The sequence below is a fragment of the Neodothiora populina genome (genome assembly GCF_041146345.1).
Source record: "Neodothiora populina strain CPC 39397 chromosome Unknown canker_contig_7, whole genome shotgun sequence".
Classification (NCBI taxonomy): Eukaryota; Fungi; Ascomycota; class Dothideomycetes; order Dothideales; family Dothioraceae; genus Neodothiora; species Neodothiora populina.
In genome coordinates, this window is record NW_027191415.1 from 518,573 (window position 1) to 542,857 (window position 24,285).

Genomic DNA, 24,285 nt, shown 5'->3' on the forward strand with positions numbered 1-24,285 from the left:
TACGAGATGGGATTGCGTGACTTTTCCTTTCGAAGGTCTGGTCAAGTCTTCCGTGTATACAGACGAAAATTGAACTTATGAGGTGTGCTAGCACGATACTTATGGATTATGTGTAAGATGCGACAGGTCAAGGACAAGTATCTCTGTCTTTATTTCTACCTTACCTTGCAAGAAGAGCTGCATAGCAGACAATATTTATTCGTCATTGACTCTATATTCACGGTTAGACCCAAGACACTCGACAACATGAGTCTATAGCAAGTGAAAAGTGACATCATCAGCTACGCTTGACGAACAGTCAACACCGGCTGAGCTACCTATACAAGCCCACGGCCAAAGAGAACAGAATCTCAGTAGTCTCGCCGATGGGAACGAATGAATATTCCTGGCGCAAGATCGCGTTGGCGTCATGATCGCGTTCGATCCATCGCATCTCTATGCTAGGCTCGATTAGGACATGTGATTGGGATACAGTATTTTGAAGATCGAGAGGAGAGAGATCCGTCTTGCCTAATGTGGTTGCGGGGTATTGAAGGAACCTTTGTTCTCGTACCGCTATGTACTGTACCGTACCGTCGAGTACTCGGTACTTGGATCTAGGCTTTGTCAAAGTACCTCCCCTCCCAGCGACACTGTCATCACCTTATTCGATTGCCTATGTCCTACCACTATTTTCGACTGCTACCGGCTTTATGTTAGATATTATATAGTATGAGAGACTGAGTGCCCGAGATGTCTATGAGAGAGGAAGCAGAGCTCTAAATAACTGCACTTGTTCAAGCACATCTGTTAACGGCACGTGCTCTTTTAAATTACCTAGCGTTGTACATCGAACACCCCGAGTCTCCGGGTGGAGAAGTACAGTAGAGATGAGCACACAACGAGAAGCACATTAATTAGCGTATCCACGTGCACAGAAGTACAGGTCTGGGTCCAATCTATCACTCAAGAGCAAGCGGAAGTATTGGATGACATCGAACTACCCATAGACCGGTCTCTCTAGGGCCCGTGTTGTATTGAATGATTGCGATGATACCTTGCTCGGCACCAAGACAGGGTCGCCCTGATTTTCTGGTAAATCGATAGGCGAGTACTAGCAGGTGACTAGAGGATCATCAGTTGCTGACATGGATTGGCATCGAACATGAGCTGTCAACGTCGCAACCCTCTGAGATCATTATGCTAGTCGGCTTTCATAACTTTACTGTCAAGGCTGTACAAGTGTCGATGTCTTTGTGTTTTGCGTTCTTGGTCTAAAATGCGGCATCATCTGTTCGTCGTGCAGCTTCTCGAGACGCACACGAGGACCGAGTCAATTGCGAGCTTCTAGCTTTGGGCTCGGCAAATGCGGTGTCTCGAGTCATCAATCATAACGGCTTGATAGAACCTGTCAGCTCAGGTGAGCATGTGCTTTGCCGGACCTGCAACGCAGCTACAAGTATGTCGGGACCATCAGAGAGAGACACTGCACAGACCGGTATATGCATCAGTCGCAGGGACCGAGATTCCGTTGCCCAGATGATTGCGAGTTCGAATAAGGAAGAGTCCGGCTATTGCCTACTTCTTAAATGTGCCAACGACCACGACAGCACACCCGGCAGTCCGGCAAAGATGGTGATAGGGGTAGATTACTTTTATATGTCGATAAATGTTCAAGCTCTGACACCAGTCACTCTGCTCTGTTGTACGATCTACCTGGTAAGTAGCGCAGAGCCACATCATGGTCACGGCGCACCTAAATTTGGTGTGCAGTATGTGTACTATCTTACTACACTGAGGTGAGCACTGCAAGTCCGAAGTTTTGGCACTCGGCCATACACATGGACCCCTGGGAGATTCAACATTCTCGAAGGCGCCAAGGGATTCGGGTCAAAATTGATCGCTTCTTAGTCAGTGAAAAAGATGCAGCAGAACACGAGATGGCTAGCATTGCGCGAACTGTGAGGAGCAATATTGTAGATCTGGCAGTCGCTCAATAGGCAAAATGCTGTCTAAGTTAGCAAGCGGTGAGGCCAAGGTTGGAGCGGTATGTATTGAGTTGTCAATGCGGACGGCAAGAGGGGTCGTGCTGCTTTGTCAAAGATGCCGCACAAAAGCTACCTACATGGGTCGTGCATTCGTTCGCCGTGTCTAGGTCATGAGTTCATAGTGTCAGAATAGTTGACCTTGCAGATCTGCTGATGGTGGAATGATGGTAGCACGCAGCGACTCGTATTCGAATGCTGTCTAGATATGCGAGCCATGCTACGGGGAGTGCAATCTGTCACTGCAAAAGTGCACCCGCATCCGCACCCGCATTCAATTGCATACCTTAAGGTAAAAAGGAAGAAAGAATCTATACATCATCTGACGTGCCCCATGGCTAGTCTGACGCGGGCAATACGATAGCGACACTGAGTTGACGACACCGCCGAGGATAAGGTGAGGTATGACTTAGGCGAATCAACGAGGGAGTGGCTGGCGGGTTGACGGGATCATCGCTTGCGGGGCATTTCACTAATACTTGTAAGCTGGAACCTTGAGGGTCCTTCGCGCTCGTCTCATTGGCTAAGGCAGGGAATAAGCAGCTAATGATAATCAATCACTGTATCGCACCGGGCGTGGGTGTCTCTGTGTGTGGTGTGTCGTTGTCTGGTCTGCTTCTCATCCAATCCACTTTGCTACTTCCTCTTTCTCTCACATTTCAGAGAATATTATCCGAGTCGGGTTGCAGTTGCGAAATCTGCGAAATCTCCGAATCATCTGGCAAGAAGCTACGTGTCACGTCGTCCTGCTGCAATCTTTGTCTCCCCCGCGATCTTTTCCTTTCTTTTGCACACCTGTCTAGCAGTGGCTTTGTCCTTACTCGTGTTCTTGTGCATGATTTGGAGCTTCCGAGGGCCGTGACGGCGATCAGCAACTGCGACTCCGCTGCACCACGATTCAACCTATCTCGCCCAACCTCCAATTTCTCAGCGAATCGCCACGGCATCAGCACGAATTTGTTATTCCAGCTGCTGCGCGATCATTACAGCTACCATCCTGGTGTAAAATCACGATGGTCATGGTAGAGACGCTGACTTAGAGGCCTGTTCTGGCTGCCCTTTGGGGCAGGTTCGCATACATTCGTGATGACTTCACATCCACAAAGTGACAAGGTCGACATGACCGAGGACGTTAGCCCAAACACACTCGTTCCCCCTGCTGTTACCGCTTTGAAGGAGCAGGCCTTCGGACCTGGAATTGCCCGCGGAATCATGGAACGATCTATCAGCGAGGATATCCGCGAGGAACGAGATGACCTCAAGAGAGCCGCCGAGCAGTCTCTCAATGCCATTATGGACATGAACCTGGACGGCACCATCCGATGGATCAGCCCTTCCTGGATAGAGCTCACCGGGGTTGACCCTTTGACCATCACCGGCAAACACATGTCGGATATAATCTACGACAACACTACAATATTCGCCGATTCTATCGAGGCCATGCGCAAGGATGACAGCAAAAGTCGCATCATTCGCTTTGCAGTGAAATGCCTTACTCACATACACGCTTCCAGACGCACCAGCCAGAATGTGGAAGGAGACAGCCAAGAAAGAGACGAGGAAACAATTCTGGACGAGGAAGTCGAAGAACCCCTGCCCGTGGAGCACCTGGTGAACCTCGAGGCCCAGGGCATTATGGTCTATGATAGAACTACGGGTCAGGAAAGCCACACCATGTGGATGATCAAACCTGCCATCCGTCGCGAGATTACCATTGATCTGCCGGACGTGTTGATCGAAGGTCTAGGGATCGGAGCCCATGTACTCGCACAATACCTGACCACACTCGCCGAAATGGGCAGTGACGATCCTGCACAACATCCTCCGCCACCTCCCGCGCTATGTCGAATCTGCGAACGCAACATCACTCCGTGGTGGTTTGAGAAACACACAGAGCTGTGCCTGCAGGAACACCGCGCCGAAATGGAAGTCCAGATGGTCCAGGAGTCACTGACCGAACACCGTTCGTCCATAGTCAGGGTTCTGGATGCTCTGGAGATGCAAGCTCGCCCATCTCGGCCTGTTTCGAATGACTCGGCGTCACCGCCTCCTGCCCTGCAGGCGGAATACAAGGGCCAGCTCATAGGCCCAATGTCGTTGCCCTCGTCCGGTCCTTCGTCTGGTCGTGCTTCTCCTGCCGCAGCTTCTCGCGCCAGATCTCGAGATTCGTCGGGCTCCGGTCTCGGCCACCAGAGAGCCCGCTCATTTGCTGTTCGCCGGCCGTTAGCGCGGATCGTGGAGCTTGTGCTTGACCTGTGCGATACAGCACTTGAAATTAGTACGCCAGCCATCAAGGATGTCTCCGGCCTGCCGAATGCGGAGATTCGGACACAATCACCACAATCGGAGAGTAGAATATCCCAAGTCATGCAGTGGCAGTCACCGAGCGCCGGAACTCTGGAGAATGAGTCGGGCCTTTCGCTTCTGTGCGACGACACTGCCACTTTATCCAAGGCCAAAGTCGAGGCCGTCTTCCGCCATCGACGAGTTCTGGAGTACGCAGAGCGGCTCAGGATTGAATTCCACATACTGGTACAGGAATGCATTGATGAGGCTCTTGCCAAAGCGTCCCGCATTGCAGCAGGCGAGATCAGCGACTCGAGCGAAAGCTCCTCCTCTACCGACCGCCAGGAAGAGGACTTTGACCAAGCCTTGGATGTAGAGCGACCCTCGAGAGCCAGGGACAATGCTCCGGATGACTTTGTGATTGGGTCTTATAGCTCTGCCATTGGTACAGCACCCATGCCGTTTGTACTACCCGATGCACCCAGCTCCTCCTCTTTGTCGGATTCGTGGCGTAGAGCTCCCTCCGCTGCGGGCTCATCTCGATCCAACAGCCCTCATGGAGCAAGGACACCTCGCTCATATGGAACATCAAGTGTGCTCAGCTCTTTGCTTCACCACAAACGTAGTTCTATCCTACCTCCAGAAAGTGACACCGGTGCGGACAGTGACTCAAGCGTACGGTCGTCTCTTGCATCGACAACCCTGCGCACTGATTCCCCTGGCCCTGACTCTCTTGGTCTACATCGCGTTGCAAGCTCGAGAGAACGGAAACGGCGGAGCTTGGCGCTACCTAGCTTACAGGGCAATAGCAGACAGCCCTCGCCGACTCGAAGTATCATCGTACCATCCTCTCCTTTACGTATGGCAAAGCGGATGCCGAGTGGGGGTGACAGCATCCCATCACCTCTGACATCACCCCTGCTGTCCCACAGCGATTTTTCATCCCCGGTTATCCGTGCGCAGCATCATTCACATCATCACAGTCATCGTCGCAAGTCCTCCGCACAACTATCTGAGTCCTTCCGCGCCCCGCCGTCACCAAGGCTGAGCGCGGTTAGCAGTAATCCACAGCCTCGCGCCGTCCAGACATCGATCAAGGACTTTGAGATCATCAAGCCGATCAGCAAAGGTGCCTTCGGAAGTGTCTACTTGGCCAAGAAGAAGGTCACGGGTGATTACTACGCCATCAAGGTCCTGAAGAAGTCTGACATGGTAGCCAAGAATCAGGTCACCAACGTGAAAGCCGAGCGTGCTATCATGATGTGGCAGGGCGAGAGCGATTTCGTTGCTAAATTGTACTGGACTTTCTCCAGCAAGGATTACCTCTATCTCGTAATGGAATATCTGAATGGCGGTGACTTGGCTTCTCTTATCAAGACGCTCGGCGGATTGTCCGAAGAGTGGGCGAAGAAGTATGTGGCCGAGGTCGTGATGGGCGTACAGCATCTTCACGAAAGGCAGATCGTCCATCGTGATTTGAAGCCTGACAATCTGCTCATCGATCCCAAGGGTCATTTGAAGCTCACCGACTTCGGTCTGTCCAGGATGGGCCTGATCGGACGTCAGAAAAGGCTACAGAATGGAAAGACTGCCGAAGCCCCAGATCTCCTCAAGATGAGCCTGTCGACCCGTACGAATCGGGCTCCATCCATGGAATCATCAAGGTCTACATCTTTCGATTGCAATGTCAATGCATCACCAGTCGTCACACCGGCCTTCACACCAGCTCTTACCGGCGAGATGGGCCAGCCTTCTTACTTTAGCCTCACTCGAGAAACCTCTCGTGAGGCGAACAGACGTACTTCAGGACACAGAAGTGATAGCGAGAACAGTGATGCTCTGCAGAATATGTTCAGACGCTTCTCCCTAGCCGAGGAACCTTACCGACGGACACCTATCGAAGAGGAACAGAGTGAGGGGGAATCTCCTGAACCGATCATGCTCCAGCCGACTCTGTCCAACACCATCACTGGGAGTCTCTCCAGCACACCTCCAATCCTGTCTGGCATGCCACCACCTCACATGGCGCTTTTCGACCCACAAGATAGTTCCAGGAGATTCGTGGGCACACCAGACTACCTCGCCCCAGAAACGATCAAGGGTATCGGTCAAGATGAGATGAGTGATTGGTGGTCGTTGGGCTGCATCATGTTTGAGTGTCTCTACGGCTATCCACCCTATCATGCCGACACCCCAGAAGAGGTGTTTCAAAACATCTTGGCACGTAATATAGACTGGCCGGACCCTGAAGAATGGCCAGTCTCCGATGAGGCCATGGAGCTTATGAACAAATTGATGAACTCAGACCCGAAACAGCGGCTTGGAGCGAATATCGAGGATGAGTATCCGACTGGTGGAGACGAGATACGCGCACACCCATGGTTTGCTGATGTCGACTGGGACCACCTGATGGAAGATGATGCGTCGTTCATCCCTGCGCCTGCGAATCCAGAAGACACTGAGTACTTTGATAGCAGAGGCGCCACACTGCAAAATTTCCAGGCTGAATTCGAGGATCAAGCTTCCTCGCCGGCAGGCACGCCCGGTGCAGAGTATCATGAAAGACCGCACGACGCACTTTCAAGGGTTCGAACACAAGTCAACTCATTGAAGCGTGGCCTGATGCCACTGCATATTCCCCCTCATGTGAGGGACGGACGGAGCCGTAGGTTGAGTGAGCCGATGGCAGCAGATGACTTTGGTAATTTCCAGTTCAAGAATTTGCCAGTGTTGGAAAAAGCAAACAAGGATGTCATTCAGAAACTCCGTGCAGAAGCAATGCAAGCTCAGAGCAAGAACTCGCACCAAGTTCCTGGTTCTCCCCCTGTAGTCTCTCCTGCACCATCACTGGAGTCCAGTCCGATCATGCCTGGGCCTCTGAAGCGCACGCTCTCTTCCAACAAAGGCAACAATCGTCCAGCTTCACCATCGCTTCTAAGTCAATCCAACTCATCACCTAGCCGAGGTTCCCAGCCATCATCGCCATTGTTGGTCTCCTTCAGTGCTGGCCATCACGAGCGTCGCAAGACTTCCGGTTCTGGCTCCAATTCAGCATTGGCCAACCAGATCAACAGTCCCGGCCAAGGTAGCAACATGCTCGATGCTCCAAGGCTTCCCGCTGCTTTCAAGTCACTTTCGGCTGCCTCTTCGCCTATCAAGATACCCAAGCCTCCTAATAGCTCGGGATCGATAGCTGGCTCTCAAGAAAAGCTCTCATACCCAACGAGACATAGCAGTGCGTCATCTCGTCAACGAAGTCTGACGATAGGATCGCAAGATGAAGATTCAGTTCCAGAGATGGTGCCTCATCATAAACGACGAAGCATGGCCTTCGACGTGTCGCCATCATCTTCTGACAACGAGGAGCAACGCACGAGACGGACTGAAGCTCTGCTACGGGTGCAACGACGCCGACAAAGTTCGCGACGTCTTTCGCAAGTCACCCTAGCCGAAGGGCCGGTCTTCAGGCCGTTGGATGTGTTGATCTGTGAGGATCATCCCGTCTCGCGGCTCGTCATGGAAAGATTGCTGGAGAAGCTACGTTGTCGGACGATCTCCGTGACCAATGGATCAGAAGCGACACGATATGCCATGAGTGAAGTCAAGTTTGACATTATCATGATGGAGTTTAGACTCCCTCAGATCAATGGCGCAGACGTCGCCAAGATGATCAGAGATACGAAGAACGCCAATTCTCACACTCCGATCGTTTGTATAACTGGCTATCTGAAGGAGCTACAAGGAACACACCATTTCGACGCACTCGTCGAGAAGCCGCCTACCACTGCAAAGCTTACTGAAGTTATGAGTCGTTTGTGCCAATGGAGGCCTCCTCCTCCAGATTGGACACCAGCTCAGGTGTCAATGTTGCCGCGTTCTAGTCTTCGCAAGGAATCTTCCATGCCGGATCAGAGTCCAACGACGACCAGCTCCCTGTCTGGCTTCGGAACGCTTACCACGAGCTATCGCGGATCTAGTAGAGAAGACTCGATAGGATCGAAGAGCTCGTTCGGAGAGACGGACAGCCAGTTCAGTTCAATCCCTGTCATCATCAGTCGAGAGCCAACGAACGATTGGAATGACTCGGACTTGGAGCGCAATTTTGGTGGCCTTGGCATCTCTCCCGATGATAGTGCAAGTCAATCGAAGGTCGCTCAAATCAAATTGCCATCCCTCACTGAGCAGGTATCTGCCCCTGGCCAGCTGGAAACGACCCCAGTCCTAGCCCCTCGGAAACAAAGATCCAGCGAGGCGATACAGGCCAAGCGGCGTTCACTCGAGAAGGACCGCCACGAGTGCGCGGAGTCTGGGGACGACGAAGACGAGGAACTCGGCAACACGCAGATAAGGGCCAAGTCTCCTCGCAAGACGATACAGTCCCGATCTTCCAAACTAGGCACAGAGATGATGCGCACGAACAGCCGTGGAAGTATTGTCTCTGGAGAAGAACTATTGGCTGGAACGACTTCGGAAGACAGCGAGGCTTCGGATGCTACATCACATGACCCGCCTTCGCCTTCACCAAAAGGCTATATGACAACAGGCAAGAGTGTAGGCATCAGCCTCACACCTCCGGAGGTATCCCCGAAAGCACCGGGAAACAAGGTGGAGGGAATTGAAATGAATGCGACCGCGACGACACCAAAGCTTCAGCAGACGGCAGGATTCGGCGAAGGTGATTCGGACCGTGATCCAGACCCGACTCCCAGACCCCATCATGTAACAACACCAGATCCGGACCCAACACCAAGGGCCTCTGGTTCGCCCACACGTAGGGACTGAGGCTGTGTCTTATCAGCGTTGTTTCTTTCGTGGAGCGCAGGGCGGAGTATTACTTGTTGACGATAGATTTGCTGCGATGGCACTTGGGACGTTGTCGCAATTGGTACAAATCCATTCACTTTGTTGTGTATATGACCATTGAGGTTTTCTTGGTCAATTTTCTTTTCTTCCTGGCTTGCTGCTGTCAGAGCAGGTGTACATGGAGAGCAAGGTGTCATTGGCGTTTCGTGGTGACTTTTGTCTTTTGTGTTTTCTTTCTCTCTTTCTATTCACATACACTTTGGTTGTGAAGTTTCGCAGTGCAAAAGGGGGGCATTTGTTATCGTCAAGGGTTGATGGTCGTGAGACAGCGCGAGAGGCATAAGTGCAGGGGAAGGAAAATGGGAAGGAGCGAGGAAATGGAGAGGATTCAACCGTTCCCTTTTCTTTTCATTCTTGTGAATTTTTTCTCTTCTTTTCCCTTTTTGTTCTCTTGGTTTGCTACGAGGACAATACCCGAAGAACACCAATATCTATACACCAAAAAAATCAACAGCTTACGTTTCCGCTCTTACACAGTTTCTGGACTTGTCAATCCTTTTCAGCCTGCAGATGGAGATGGCCAAGATGGACCTTTGATGAAGAGGGAAGATGAGGATATATGTTTCTTGATTTTGTAAGGATGCGACTGCATGTTTCGACAGGGAGAAGCCCGTGTCCGCCAAGTTTCATATATACACAGTTTCGCGGGTGCAAAAGAAGTTGGCAAACCAAGACACCGACTCCTCCATCGCTGTAACCGATATTTTTGCGCTGCTCCATCAACAGGGGCAAAACGAATGGGGCAAAGAAAAAGGAAAACCCCTGTATTCTGTGCATTCAAGCATAGTCTTCCTCTGCGCCCCGGTACTGGGACTAGGCTCCGTAATCGAGATGAACGTGATTGTCTGAACACGCCCTTTTTATCGCCTGTCGACCCGCCCTAGTCCCCGCATCAAGGCTCGAAAAGAATCATTGGAAAAACAAACGCCGGGTATAAATGCTTGATGCCATTCCTGCCTGAGATGAGTCTTTTGGTTGTGAGTGCCCCTTGCCCGGGGTTCACTGTCGGGCTTTGCCTTTGGGCTCAGGTTCTTGTTGGCTGAGATGTTGAGGGGTGGGAATCTTGTGTTGTGGTATAGAAGAAGGTGTAGGATGAGTAGGCGTGTAATTCGTGTGGTTAGTTGTCCGAAACAGGGACAACATGGTGGATTTTAATGGAGTGCCGGGTTTATCTGTGGACTCTATGCTGCTCGCGTATCCCTCTTCTCTGGTGTGTGCCACTTTTCCTTGTCCTTGATTCCCTTTTTCCCACAACCTAGGCATAGCTTCCGGTGCCTTTTCCCCACGAGTCGTTTCCGTTATAATGTCATATTTTTTGCGATTGGTGTTTCAACAGAGAAGATAGAAAAAGATCACTGGACGAAATTCCTCATCTTCATCATCTCATCCAGCAGATCCTGAAGATCCTCGTCGGAGATTTTGTGTTCGAGAGAGGGAATCAGCGTCTTGGCCTCCTCGGCAGTGTCGGGGCACAGCGAGCCCAACTGGCTCCTCTCGAAGCCCTCGAGCTCGGTCCTGGAGGCCATGAGCTGCTCGACGGCGGTGACGTGCTCCTGCTGCTTGAAGCGCGCGAAGCACTCGAGGTACTCCTGGGTCTTGAGCAGCGTCTCGCTCTCCGGCACGCGCTGCTTGATCTGTCGTCGTCGCGTCACCACGGCGCTGATGATGGTGCGCGCCTCGGACATGTTCAGCGTCGGCACGCCTTCGAAGGCGCCCAGCTTGAGTGTCGCGCCGGCTTCTTCGTCGCCTGTTGGGGGCAGTTTGGGTCGCGAGGCTGAGTGAGGGACTATGCGGCTGGGTTCACCGTTTGCGGTCGGAGGGTTGGCCATTTTTGGTTGGGGATTGGTGACAAGGTGATGGGCGGAGAGAGCGGTGGCGAGAGCGAGAGTACAGTGATTGATGTTCGGTGACTGTTGGCGGGTGAGATGGTGGTGGTGACGGTGGATATAATGTGTATGGTAGACTAATTACTGCACCAGGACAATAAAGCTGCAGCTGCTCTATTGCATCTCAGGCCTTGGCATGCTCTGTCCCTGATGTGTATAATGGTTATTATTTCTTGGCAAAAGAGAGAGGTCGCCCTCGCCGGCGGCTCAACTTCCGCGATGCGCACTGACCAGGCAGAACTTCACGGCCGCATGGGCCAACCTACTGCTTGTATCTGTACAGGTACACTGTGTCGAGCGAAGCTTTCACGAAAGAAATGCCACCTACCTGCCCTGAGACAATTGGAAGTCCGAGGAGATGCCACATGTTCGTTCTCTGTCGAGACGGAAGCAGTGCATGCCCGTGTGAGATTGCGATGTCACAGAACAAAAGAAAAGAAGACATGAACAGAGAAGCCCAGAGCCGACAGCTCTCCTCCCCTCTCTGCCCCGCATTACACAGGTATGACGGAGTGACTCTCTGTAAACATGGAAGCCCGAGGTGGGTGATAGCAGCTCCGAGTTATCTCCCACGCCATGTCCACATAGCATTATTTCATTATTTCCATTACAAAGTCGAGACATCTGTTGCCGTCTGGAAAGTGTAATAGAGTTTCCCGTCTACTGTACAGTAATAGCCACCCCTCTTGATCAGCATATATATAATCCCTTTCCGTGACCGTCCGCTCTTCATCCAGTCCTTTGCTCTGCTTTCTCCTTCTTCTTGACCACTACTACATCCGTGACTACCACTACCACCTCCATCATGTCTGCCTCCGGAACCTCGTCTGGCTTCCCGATTGCCACCCTTGATGTACGTCAGACACTCTGTCCCAAAGCTCCACAGCATTTCCTCGATGCTTGATCCTCTAGGCTCATACCTTGCAGACCTCTCTCATTCCCCGCCTGCCTGCCTCGTCACCCACCCTTTTCGAAGCCAAGAAGAAGAAGAACCTCTCTTTCGAGACCATTGCCAAGAAGCTCGGCCGTGAGGAAGTAGCATGCGCTGCTCTGTTCTACGGCCAGGCGCAAGCCTCGCCCGAGGACATCAAGAACCTCTCTGAGCTCCTCGAGATCGACCAATCCATCCTTGAAGAGCAACTCTCTGGTTTCCCCGACCGTGGCCGCACCATGGAGATGCCTCCCAAAGAGCCTCTGGTCTACAGACTTTTCGAGATTATCCAGAACTACGGCTACTCTTACAAGGCTGTCCTCAACGAGAAGTTCGGTGATGGCATCATGAGCGCCATCTCCTTCAGTACCAAGATCGAGAAGGAGACCGACGAGAAGGGTGACTGGGCTGTCATTACCCTCCGCGGCAAGTGGTAAGCTTCAATCCCAGTTTTTGGTCTATGAACATGTTGCACGTGCTGACACCTATAGGTTGCCTTTCTCTCGCTTCTAATCGACCAATTGCTATATATAATACAAGTATCAAACGAGGAATATGATCTAAAGTAGTCGAGACTATTGACAGTATGCACCATACATTTTACGATTTCGAGAATGGTGTTCGTAAGCGTATGACACAACGAGATGGCTACAATCGCACGCACGTCTTTCGTCTATATCTAGCCCGATTCGGGTACTAAACGACAACATTCGCGATCTGGCGCACCTGGTCGAACGACACGCCTTCTTTGCCTCGCATCTCCTCGCATCAATCCTTTTACCAATTCATGCTTCTCAAATACGTTGCGGTAGCCCACTCTCCTTTGTACACGTGATCTGAGAGTGACTCTCGCCTCTGCATGTCCTCAACGAGATCACCCTCGCAGCGACCAACCCGAGAACTCAACAAAGGTATCGCCCTGATAGCATGACAAGCGCACCAAAAAGCAGACGTGATCTGACAGACCCAAAGCTATTCCCAGCTCGTAGTCTTAGACGATGGGCAACAAAACATCCAAACCAGCCTCTCGCCAAACCTCAGCTTCTTCTACTACCCCCATGACCAATGACATCTCCAATCCGACCACTCCAACACCGCTTCTGACCAACTTCCCCGAGCACACTCCAAGATCAACACCACATGGCTCGGCGCATTCTTCAGCTTCCAAGACTGCAAGCTCACCAATGACCCCAGCAACCCCAATCTTCATTTTCCCAAGTCCACTGTGCAACACTCCCAACGAAATCGTTGTCAGCGGCTTTGCTGGAGACTCGCCTTCCGACTCTCGCTCAGCATCCCTCTTCGGACCACAATCATCTCCCACCCTGCAGACTGGCACTCTTGACGAGATCCAGCACATTTCCCAACCGAAGCCTTCACGTCCACATATCAGACATCTATCAGAACTGATAGACCCAGCCATGTTGGTCGACGATGACGCAGCCGTCCGCAGCCCAAGTGGTCATATGCTCGATCGACGGGCATACGTAGAAAGGGAGGACCGTCCCCTGAGCATGAGAGAGAGGCAGGAGAGGGTAAGGCACCAAGTAATGCTCCAAAGAAGCCAAGGCAACCTCCGCGAGATGGCTCTGGCTACGAATGCGTCGCAAGATGATGCTACGAAAAGACCAAGCACCCTTATCGTAACCGGCAGCGTTGGCAAGCGCAAGAAGCGTTGCACTTGTTTTGGAACTTGAGCGGTTCTTGATCACAGATCTAACACGACTCCCCTAAAAAATGCTTGTGATTAGTTGGACTGACCCTACCACGAAAATCGACGCTCCTGCACGATTTCTAGGCTTAATGGCACCTATTATCTGGTAATGAGCTTGGAAAGAGCTTGGAGAGCACGGCGTATCGTAAGTCGTTTTGTATACATGGCATTCTCGGGAAGGAGACGGTTAGTACGGTGGCTTACCATAGAGAAGCCACCAATTTCTCTGCCTAATCAAGGACCATAGAGACTTCTTGGTCAAGCATGTACGAATAGAAATCTTTGTCCTACAGGTCAAATTCGCCACTCGGTGCTAACGTTGTCTTTCCTTGACTTTGGTGTACTGCCACGTTACTTGTGTAGCACTTTCCTGTTTTGCCGGTCTGATCTTCTCACTTTAGGCACCTGCTTCCTTTCCCATTTCTTCTCTCCACATCACTTCACTTTCTACATCAACTTCCATCCACTTCTTTTCCATTCAGATCCTAATCTATCACCACGCTTACCACACTAAAAGTTGCAAGCTCAAGACACACATCCACTCAAAACTCTGAGCTATGTTGATCAACGCCATCTTCATCATCCTCTTCTCTATTGCCTTCTGCATCATTGGTCAGAATTACGAGAACTAAAGACCATAAAACATTACACATCTGTAGTCAAGGCACTGCTTCCACAGTCGAGATGGCGGAACCCGCGATGCCCACTGTCGGGTGCACTTACAAAGGCTGCGCCCGCCTCTTTGACACAAAGCAGGACATGATCGACCACAAACGAGCACAAGTCGATCATCCTTACTACTGTAAGATCTGCAGAATGGACTGCATCGACTGGGAGGATTCCCTCAATCACAAGGTACACGAAATGTTAATCTCACTTGAGCTGCGACGGGACTATAAGGACCCCCAGAACAAGAGGGTCTTCAAGCACATTGTTTGTGAGTTCTGTGGTCTGGATTTCAAGAGTCTCGGTGGCAGAGATCTGCACAAGAAGAGGGTAAGTCAACAAAAGTGTCACAGCATCTTTCCATGCCTGACTAGCAGCTTTCCAGGAGCATCAAGCAGACCAACAAATCGAGTGCCAGGGATCTGGCCCAGCATGGGACGATGGCCTTAAAAAGATGACATTCCAACGATGCAAAGGAAATTTTGCTAGAGCTTCTCAGTATATCCATCACATCGAGGGAGGATACTGTAAATTCCTCAAGCATTCCCAGATCGAGACTGAGCGCCAGCAGAAGCATATCGTCAAAGAGATACTCAAGGATCCCGAAAGATTTGCTGCGAATCTTCAGGGCCACAAAACACTTGCTGGCGAGTCACGCAGACAAGGCTTGCTTTACCAGAGCAGTAACCTTGACGATGATGAGGACTCTGAGCCGGGTGGCGGCGGTGTCTTACTGATAGACACAGACGACACTATCAGCCAGACTGGCATTCGTTGTCTCGAGCCCGAGATGGACACCGCCGAGATAGACATGGTGAACTCCATGGAAAAGCTCTCCACCAATTCACCCAGTGGTCCCAGTCCGGTGACAACTGACAAAAATTTAGTTCGGGGTGGCGTGTGGGCCGCAAGCAACACCACCAGTACCTTGTTTCCAGATGCCAAACCAAATACATCGGTTGAACGTGACTGGCAGGCTATCCAAGCTTCTCGCGATCGCACTCGAATCGAGGATGATAACTCCAACCTCATGTACTCGCGCTTCTGGGACCCTAGTCATCACGACTACAAGACCGATCTTTTTCGCACTGGTACACTCGGCCAATACGAATGTCCCTTTCCCGACTGCATCGCAGAGTTCCTCATAGCTAGTGACATGACTTCTCACTTGCGCACTTTTCACCTGCAAGTAGCCAAAAGGTGCACAGCCTGCAGCCGTAGCTTCAAGAGCCTCACTGGGCTTCTGCAGCATTTCGAGAGTAGCGCCAGCGGACGGAGGTGCAGAATCGCCAACTCTGACATGTACGAGAAGGTCTTGCACGAGGCCACCGGAGGCTTCTTGTCGGTCACAAAGCTTGCGAGTGAAGCAATCTGCGGCTCTGGCAAGGATGACGGAAAGGCAAGCACAGCCGGAGTACGTGATCATGAATACAAGTCTCAGCTGCCAGCATCACGTCCGGGACAGAAATTGATATAACCTATTGTCTTGGGACAGCCATGGTATCAGAAGCAGAGGCGGAGTGAGGGGTTTTTCTATTTCTTATGGCGTTCACGGGGGAGTATGCTTAACCACTCAGTGATCAAATCAGGTATCTCGAGGGCTGACTTGCTCAAGGTGACTTGCAATAGCTCAGTAGCAGGTATATTCTAAGCTGGCGACAGGCCTTGCTTAACATGACTTCACAATAGCTTAGTAGCAGGTATTCCTTGGGACAGTGACAATTTGAAAATGGAATGCATTTATCATAAATGAGTTTCTACTTGTGACACAATGCAAGAATATGATCTACCAAGCAATAGTCTTGCCAGTCTTCGAGCTCTCGACAGCCATCTCGATGATCTTGAGCACGTCAGCCGCCTGGTCGGCGTCGACGGGCACGGGACCCTTGCCCTGCAGCGCCTCGCCGAGCAGACGGTAGTACTCGACGTATGTCGGCGGCGTCGCCAGCGAAGGGTACGTCTCGGTCTTGAAGGTGTCGGTTGCGGGCTCGTGGAGAGTAAGAGTGGCTTTTTTTTCATGGGAGTCAGACTGGTCATTGTTCTGCAGTAGCAGCAGGGAGGGAGAAGGAGGGACGGCCTCGAAAGGGGATAGAAAAAAAGCAAGAACTCACCGAAGCGGTTCTCGGGCTCGATTGCGAAGCCCTTGTCGCCTGGACGTTGGCCTTCGACGAGTTGGTCTTCTTGAGGGTCGAGGTAGTGCTGTTTAGCTCACGTATCAGTACATTTCTTCGGCTTCGGGTGATAAAGTCTATTGGCAAAGGAAAGCGAAACAAAGCTCACCTTGAGGAAACTGCCCTTGGTACCCCTGACCCAATACCTCAGCGTCGGGCCCGCAGAGATAGTAGACGCCTTGATCGTGACAAGCGTCTCTGAGCCTTCCTCGCCATATCGCAACAGAACCGTGCAAGCGTCATGCGGACAGTCTGCCGTCTTCAGCCCGCGCTTCTGCACCTGCAAGACGGCATACACGCTCTTGGGCGCGCCGTAAAGCGAATACACCTGATCGATCAAGTGGGGGCCGAGATCCCACAGCGCGCCCGAAGCAGGCGAGTCGGCGACTGCCTTCCACGCCTTGGCCGCACTCGCATCTTGCGGGGGTTCGGGTCTGAAGCGGTCGAAGTGCGACTCGAACTCTGCGACTTCGCCGAGCGTGCCTTTGGCCAGCACTTCCTTCAGCGTCAGGAAGTCGAGGTCCCACCGCCGGTTCTGGTACACGCTGAGATGCAGCTTCTTGGACTTTGCCAGGGCGGACAGAGTGCGTGCTTCGGCTTCGGTTGGCACGAACGGTTTCTCCACGAGCACGTGTTTGCCCGCGTTGAGGGCGGCGCTGGCGAACGGGAAGTGCGTTGCTGGTGGCGTGGACACGACGACTAGGTCTACGGCGCTGTCGGCCACGGCTTCGTCGACGGTCTTGAAGACTTTGGTGCCTGGGTGGTCGGTCGCTGCTTGGGTCGAGTTGCGCTGCACGACTCCGTAGAGGTTGAAGGTCTCGGGCAGGGCGAGGATGAGTGGGATCTGGAAGATCTTGGCTGATAGGCCGTAGCCGATGACGACGGCGTTGATCTTCCTTGCGGCGGCCGACATGCTGGGTTGTTGTTTGGGACCGCCTAGGTGTTCGGGGAGTATGCCTGCGTCGAGTTGTTTCCACGTTTCACGGAGTATAGAAGGGGGATGCAGAGAGACACGATCACTCATAGATATATGTATTGCAAGAAAAGGAAGAAGAGAAGAAGACGAAATGACCAAGATGAATGAGATATATATCCACAGCCGCTCGTCTTCCTGTCTTTCCTTGGACCTTCTCTGTCTCTCGTCCCAGGATAATAATAGCCAACAAACGGGCGATTGTTGTCCGGGGCTAATTGTTACCTACTTGAGTCACTCCGACTTTGCAGAAACAATACACGCGATCATCTCACTTTGCGATCCACACGGTAGACGAAGTCGGCGTTCAGAGGGAAAACAATGGACAAAAAGTGTATCTCAGATGGGTCTGTCTACTGCGACTTTGGCTGAATGTGGTCCGGAAGTGAGTGGTTCAGGGTCCTGTAGCGTATGCAGACCCGGCTTAGTGCTGGCTTGTACCTTCCTCGTGAAGTTTTTGGGATAGCAGCAGAGAAAGAGTGGAGAAACGTCCAGAGACGTCCCCCTCCTTGCCCCTCGTCCCCACCATCAGCGTCGGCTGCCGGCGACGGGAGAAACCAGCAACCACGCGACGACAGTGGAAGCTGGCACGCTACGTATTGCTGCGAATGTGGTGGTGCAAGTGCATCATAGCAAGTCGAGAATGGGCAAGATATGCCGAGCGGGTGGGACTCACCCCGCTCGGCAGTGTCAAGGATTCCCCTACGATCTGCAACACGATACCTATGACAACCGGGACTTGGTCACGTTGTGCGTCACGTCAAGTAACGACTACACTAGGCCGACCCTGGTTGGCAATATACGTTGTTTCATGATTAATCAATTCAGTCGCCGGCGACGAGCGGGTGGTATGATTCCAAAAGACCCCCCGCGTTCCTAGCGACGAGTACTTAATGGTGAGGTGAGCCCAAGTCCACAAGAACCAATTCCATCCAATTCGTGAAGAGTAAAACAAGAAAAAGGGATATCAGCGGTATTCACATATCCAGAACAAAAGCTCCCTCTTCCAATGACGGGCTATAAAAGACATGCACTTTGTCCTTGACAATGTCTCCATCTCTACCAGGTGAGGATGGGCTTGACGGTCTCGCCAGTCTTCATCTCAGCCAAGCCCTGCAAGAAGTCGTCGGCAGGCATGAGCTTGCATAGCTTGTCGAAGGGGAACTTGCCCTCTCGCCACCATTGGATCATCTGGGGAATGTATTGGTCAGGCTTCGAGTTACCCTCGACGGCACCCATGAGGATCTTGCCTCCAACCATAAAGTTGAAGACGGGGAGCTCGAGCGCGAAGTCTGGAGGTGCAGTGCCGACCTGGACGATTCTGCCTCCCATTCTCGTCTGCTCGACTGCGTTCTTGATCAAGAATGGCACACCAGTCGTCTCAATGGTGATGGACGGACCAACACCGTCGCCGAGTTCCCGCATCACGTCGATGATGGTCTTGCCCGCGGGAAGCTTGCTGGTGTCGACAACATCAGTGGCGCCGAACTCCTTGGCTGCCTGCAGTCTGGATTCGACCATGTCGATACCGATGATCTTTCTGCATCCGGCGATCTTTGCTGCCATGATGGCAGCCAAGCCGACACCACCCAGTCCTTGGATGGCTATGACATCCTTGGGTTGAGCTTTGGCGACGTTGATCACGGTACCGCTACCAGTCTGGATACCGCAGCCAAGAGGTGAGAAGAGTTGTAGTTCCTCCTTGCTCTTGATGATGTTTGTGGCGTTGACGACGCTGTGGTCGCTGACTACACTGTACTTGGCGAAGGAGGACTGGCCGAAAAAGCGACCCGACATCTCAGACTCGGCCTGGGTGTCATTCCCGTCGACTGTCTCGCTGGTGAAGCAGGGGCTTTCTCCAAAGTTTCGCTCATTGAACTCGTAGCAGAGCGAGGGGGTATCGTTCTGACACGTCGCACATGTTTTGCAGTGATCGAACGAAAGCAGGACAGCATCGCCAGGCTTTGCGACTGTAACTTTGTCGCCAACAGCCTTGACGTATCCGGAACCTGTTGTTGTTGTTGTTGTGTTAGTGTTTTATGCTGTGTAACATTTGCCCGCATAGTGCGGGGTAGGAAGTGGGATGGAGGGGTCCAAAGTTTAAAAAACAGCTTCGGTAAGTCTACTGCATAACTGCATTGTGATAACGTACCTTCGTGACCCAGGATGCGAGGGTAGTATGCCATTGGAGGGTTGGCAGGCATGGAGCCGAAGACGACATCAGTGTGGCAGATGCCACTCGCTACCATCTCAACGAGCAGCTCGTTCGACTTGATGGGTCTGGTTGTAACTGTTTCCATCTTCCATCCTGCCCAGTGTGTGTCAGTCAAATGGCTAGACTGTGTACAGACTACGAGGGGCTATCTCTGCATATTTCCAGCTGAGAGTGGGATTTTCATACCTCCATTAGGCAAGGTGTCGCGGGCGACAATGGCCTTGCCAGTCATTCGTAAAGGTGAAGCCATTTTGGTAGCAAAAGTCCTGCTGGCCTGTCTTAGTATCGATGCCATTGTAACACCACTGATATCAATTATGTTTCCCAGGAATAGAGCACACTATTGCCGATAGGAGGAAAAAGTAAAGGAAAGGTTAAGCAATTTACAATTCAATTATAAGTATTGGAATGGAGGGAGCAGGGGTATATGACTGATTATCCTCTCAAACTAATTGGACAATTAATCTTTTTTCTTCGAGTAGATTGTACTACTGTATGTGGAAAGTGATGACAGTGGTGGTGTGAGTGTTGGAGTAGCCTGTTGAGCTGGGTCGATATATTGAAATTGGGGGTGATGACTGACGCCTCGAGAGAAAACTCGAAGGATTGGGGGGTTTTAATACGTCGAATCACTGCACCTCGGCCGTGATAACACGATATACCACGCTACAGCACGGGACACACTACCACCTGCGCCAGGTAAACATCGTCAAAGCAAGCCCCCAAACCCTGAGCTCTCTCCGAGGCGCAGTGACACTGACTTCCCAAGTCTGGATCGCGAACCGATTGACAGTAGCATCTCCAAAACAGGGTCAAGCCCCCCTTGCACATTTCGGGATACGGATCGGCACGGAAGACTTCCGTGGGGGGGATTAAACTATGCGGGGTATGGGGAAGGTTCACGTAGGATCCGCAGCTTCCTGCTTCGGCAACTCGACATGTCGAACACGGCTCTCTGTTCGAGGCAAAAACACTCGACCATTTGTCTCTGTCTCCAAGAGTTTGAGTCGAGAAATTGTAACAATCCCGCGCGTGGAAGCGAGCATTTCACCAGAAGCACCCACTATCGCACGTGAAGGAAGGCGCTACTTCGGATCTGGTGATCCAACAACGAGTGAATCAGAGCCAAGAAAAAAAGCACAGATGCTTAGCAAGCACGCAAAGAGGGAAAAAAAAAGGGCCCGCGCTCGCTGGCTGCACAACAGCACATCCGGCCAATGGTCGGGGATGTCTTTGTTGTGACCCAATGTGGCCGGTGCATGGGAACAGGTACTTGGACTGCAGATGCACGCACGCCTAATCAGTTCAGATTCGAACACGATATCCAGATGAGATCCTCAACAACGGTGGGAAAGCTCGGATGTACTATACTGCAACCGCACTGTATGCCTCACAGCTATCAAGCAGGGCCGAAGGACGATCAAACCCGAGAGAGAGTCGAGCTCCGTCCTGTCCGTCCGTCTGCGCATGCAAATGCATGACGAATGCCGAAGCCGACTTGTTCCTGAACCATGCCACCCCCGTCAGATTAAGCTGGAAAATGCAATTCATCTTATCGGCCACACTTCATTACTGTACTGTACAGTATTACTAGCCACAATTATCTGAACAATACATCCAAGTTTATTCCCAAACCGCGAGAATTCTCCGTAGGCTACAGTAACACTGATGCACGTTGCTACTCATGATTTTTCTCATTGCCCATGTATGACTCGGTAGGCGCAGCGGATCAACATTTGTTGCTCGGCATATCGGACTTGGTTCGTGTGATCAGGATTAATAGCCCCGCAGTCGTTGATGGGGTAGATTTAAGCCCCTCTATCATAGTAAACTCAGGCATATCGCATACTATATTTCGGATAATATCATATCATATCGGAATTGAGGGCCAGGATGGCGCTCCTGACCCGACACGTGTCTTTCCATTCCTATCTCTGTGCCTCGATCCGAAATCCCATGTGTGTGCCTCTTGTAAATAGCCTCAGCTCCTACGCTTTGTTCAGTGCAGCGACGGCTTTGGTCACTCTTTCTAGAGTGGCATCCAATAGCTCGAGCTCCGCTAGTCTTGCTGCAGCACTTCCTGAATCCTCAAAGACATCCTTCAGCTTACCACCTTCCTTGCTCTCTTCCCTGAATCTAGCCGCCGCGACCCTCAAAGGATGCAAGAAGGATCCACCGACATCGTTGTTGTTGTTCAGATTCCCAATCGCCAAAGTCTCGTGCAGATGGGGCGCTGAAAGTAGCAGGAAGTAGAAGTTCAGTGTGGCCATGTAGAAGCTCAGACTTTGCTCAAACTGCATGTAACTCTCTGCGATATCAGGCGAGGTGAACTCGCGCGTCAGATCGGGAAAGAGGAATGGTGCAAGTGAATCTAATGCCACTGGCGTTGCAAAGACTAATGCATTACCATCCCCCTGGTCGTGCGAGACACCCGGTGGGTTGGCCTCAACGGTCTCGCCTTTGATCCACGAGACAGCGCCTACCTTGAGGTTCTCGAACGGACAGTTTTCTAATGTATCGCGGATAAAGGCCAACCGTTCGACATCGCTAGGATTCGATCTCAGAATCGTAGAGGCGAGGTAAAAGGCGTGGTAACGAAGGCTTGGCGATGGGGCATTAGATGAGATTAGTGACAGATACTGAAGATACTGGTTGAACTGCTCGTCATCGGCGGGTTCACCGACTTGGTTGGCTTCAACGGCAAGGATTCCAAGGGCAAGGAGTGCATCCAGTACAGCTTCGGGCTCTGTGCCTACCGTAGCGCCCATCTCTGGCGATTTCGAGACAAAGGTCCCAAGGATTCTGTGATGATCAGGGAAGATGCTGATGTGATCTGTATGCTTGGGAGTGGCATAAAGCACTGTTCCCGCGTTAGCCGCAGTGAATAGGAACAGGGAGCCAACTTTAGCAAGGGGAATATCCGTTGCTGCAGTCGGAGGCTCATCTTCGCGTGTGCGATCTCCGAAGCTTCCGCTTTCGTCACTGTATATCGCGGGAGCTAGATCCTCTGCCTTGATATCAAGATCCCTCGAGAGAGCGATCAACTCTCCCACGGCAGTCAGGCGTGTCTTCATGCCTTCGTCATCCGAGAACAACTCGGTGGTTGACGTTCTTCCGGGGACAGTGCGCTCAGGATGCATCCTTTCCTGCAGGCGGCTGCACCAGGCAAGGCCTGGAGCGTCGAGATCAGACGAAAACGTAAGCACATATTCCTCAAGCAAATGTGTGATGAAGGAATAGACTAAACGCAACTGCATGTCCGCCTCACTACGGGACGGGCCATCGGCGGAAACGTCAGGTTCTGGATCCGGGGCCGAAACTGCGGGAGTTGGTGCGAGTAGGTTCAGACTGCTCTTCCTCGGGGGCAGCATTGGACGCTTGTTCCCCGCGGGTGAAATCGCCTTGACGAATTTAACCGCAGCATTGACCAGCTCCTCTCTGTGGCTGACTGCGTTAGAAAAGGCAGCCAACACGGCCTGGAGAGAAGTGGACAGGAAGCGGCTGGGATATTGCGTCTTGATTCGCGGATGCAAAATGGCCAACATCGATAACAGACTGGTGAACTGCATGACAGGAAGCGGAAGCGGCGGAGGGATTTCCGCCGCCTGGGTGACTGAAGACGAGTCACCGTGAGTGGCGGCATCAACATGACCAACGACAGGCTCGGTCCTGGCTGGATGTTTTTGCTGCTCGTCTTCCGAGTCTGGTGCGAGGCCTTCAAAGTCAATCAAGCGCAGAGCTTCTGTGACCTTCAGAATCACCTCTCGCGGGTTGCCAAGGCGTGCGATATCCTGCAGGCATTGCTCCGAGTCCGGCAGCAGCGGCATGAGCAAGTGGACAAGATCCCATCCGATGTTAGTCGTGAGCTGCTCGTCCTGCAAGACTTTGTGAAGGGTGGGGAGATTCTCCTGCGTGAGCTGGTACTCGACAATGGTAAGATATGTCAGGTAGTCAGATGCCGGAGGTAGGGCTTTGACCAGAGGACTGTCTTCTTCAGACATGTTGAGAGTGTTATATTCTGTAATAAATTGCGGAGGAGATGAGTCTAGCGTCTCGTCCAGATTGGTCTGTCAGTCACAGAGGGAGGAGGTTTCTTGTGTTGGTAGGTGTTTAGGTTGATACATGTGCAAGCCGCACACATGGCTCGGGGAAAGCTCGTATTGGGGAGCTTGGAGTCTCAGCTTGAATCCACCCCACCCCACATGTTTCATCATATGCCCACGTTTCAGAGATTAATGATTGCGTGCAACGCACATGATTGGACGAGGGTGACGCGTTCTTCGCGAAAAACAATATAATTATGACCTGCAGCTGCTTAAATAATGGCTCTGAATTGAGCTCGTCTACTGATCAGTTAATTACGTGCTTTGTTCTTGTCTCTATTGTACTGTACTGTACATCTGTAGAAAGGTCTGTACAGATTGGTTTCCCAACTCCTCATAGGTCTCCCCCAATCGTCAAAACGTATATCTCGTACCATGATGAACACCAATCCATATGCAATATTGCTTTCCGAGTTCCAGGGTGCTTCATAAATCCGACCTACCACACTTCTT

General features: G+C 51.9%; 8 protein-coding genes across 9 annotated transcripts; 4 read left to right on the forward strand and 4 right to left on the reverse strand.

The window, feature by feature from the left end:
• Positions 1-3,110: 3,110 nt before the first annotated feature.
• Positions 3,111-9,092, forward strand: AAFC00_006246 (uncharacterized protein; the record flags this gene model as incomplete). 2 transcript variants are annotated; one of them, XM_069346171.1, is made up of 1 exon in its annotated part: positions 3,111-9,092. In XM_069346171.1, the coding sequence occupies one exon, from the start codon at positions 3,111-3,113 to the stop codon at positions 9,090-9,092; it is 5,982 nt and encodes a 1,993-aa protein (XP_069197379.1). The 2 variants fall into 2 exon arrangements, with proteins under 2 accessions (XP_069197379.1, XP_069197380.1); XM_069346170.1 differs by having other exon boundaries at positions 3,144-9,092.
• A 1,433-nt stretch (positions 9,093-10,525) lies between these two features.
• AAFC00_006247 (uncharacterized protein) lies at positions 10,526-11,002 on the reverse strand (the record flags this gene model as incomplete). Its single annotated transcript, XM_069346172.1, has 1 exon — positions 10,526-11,002. The coding sequence occupies one exon, from the start codon at positions 11,000-11,002 to the stop codon at positions 10,526-10,528; it is 477 nt and encodes a 158-aa protein (XP_069197381.1).
• Positions 11,003-11,864: 862 nt separating this feature from the next.
• AAFC00_006248 (uncharacterized protein) lies at positions 11,865-12,503 on the forward strand (the record flags this gene model as incomplete). Its single annotated transcript, XM_069346173.1, has 3 exons — positions 11,865-11,912; positions 11,987-12,423; positions 12,482-12,503. 3 exons carry the CDS (start codon positions 11,865-11,867, stop codon positions 12,501-12,503), a joined length of 507 nt encoding a protein of 168 aa, XP_069197382.1.
• A 485-nt stretch (positions 12,504-12,988) lies between these two features.
• On the forward strand, positions 12,989-13,687 carry AAFC00_006249 (uncharacterized protein; the record flags this gene model as incomplete). Its single annotated transcript, XM_069346174.1, has 1 exon — positions 12,989-13,687. One exon carries the CDS (start codon positions 12,989-12,991, stop codon positions 13,685-13,687), a length of 699 nt encoding a protein of 232 aa, XP_069197383.1.
• A 701-nt stretch (positions 13,688-14,388) lies between these two features.
• AAFC00_006250 (uncharacterized protein) lies at positions 14,389-15,847 on the forward strand (the record flags this gene model as incomplete). Its single annotated transcript, XM_069348316.1, has 2 exons — positions 14,389-14,700; positions 14,756-15,847. The coding sequence occupies 2 exons, from the start codon at positions 14,389-14,391 to the stop codon at positions 15,845-15,847; spliced, it is 1,404 nt and encodes a 467-aa protein (XP_069197384.1).
• Positions 15,848-16,156: 309 nt separating this feature from the next.
• On the reverse strand, positions 16,157-17,454 carry AAFC00_006251 (uncharacterized protein; the record flags this gene model as incomplete). The annotated part of the gene is made up of 3 exons (XM_069346175.1): positions 16,157-16,377; positions 16,482-16,569; positions 16,651-17,454. The coding sequence occupies 3 exons, from the start codon at positions 17,452-17,454 to the stop codon at positions 16,157-16,159; spliced, it is 1,113 nt and encodes a 370-aa protein (XP_069197385.1).
• A 1,119-nt stretch (positions 17,455-18,573) lies between these two features.
• Positions 18,574-19,979, reverse strand: AAFC00_006252 (uncharacterized protein; the record flags this gene model as incomplete). The annotated part of the gene is made up of 3 exons (XM_069346176.1): positions 18,574-19,523; positions 19,667-19,822; positions 19,916-19,979. 3 exons carry the CDS (start codon positions 19,977-19,979, stop codon positions 18,574-18,576), a joined length of 1,170 nt encoding a protein of 389 aa, XP_069197386.1.
• Positions 19,980-21,717: 1,738 nt separating this feature from the next.
• AAFC00_006253 (uncharacterized protein) lies at positions 21,718-23,730 on the reverse strand (the record flags this gene model as incomplete). The annotated part of the gene is made up of 1 exon (XM_069346178.1): positions 21,718-23,730. The coding sequence occupies one exon, from the start codon at positions 23,728-23,730 to the stop codon at positions 21,718-21,720; it is 2,013 nt and encodes a 670-aa protein (XP_069197387.1).
• Between the last annotated feature and the right edge of the window lie 555 nt (positions 23,731-24,285).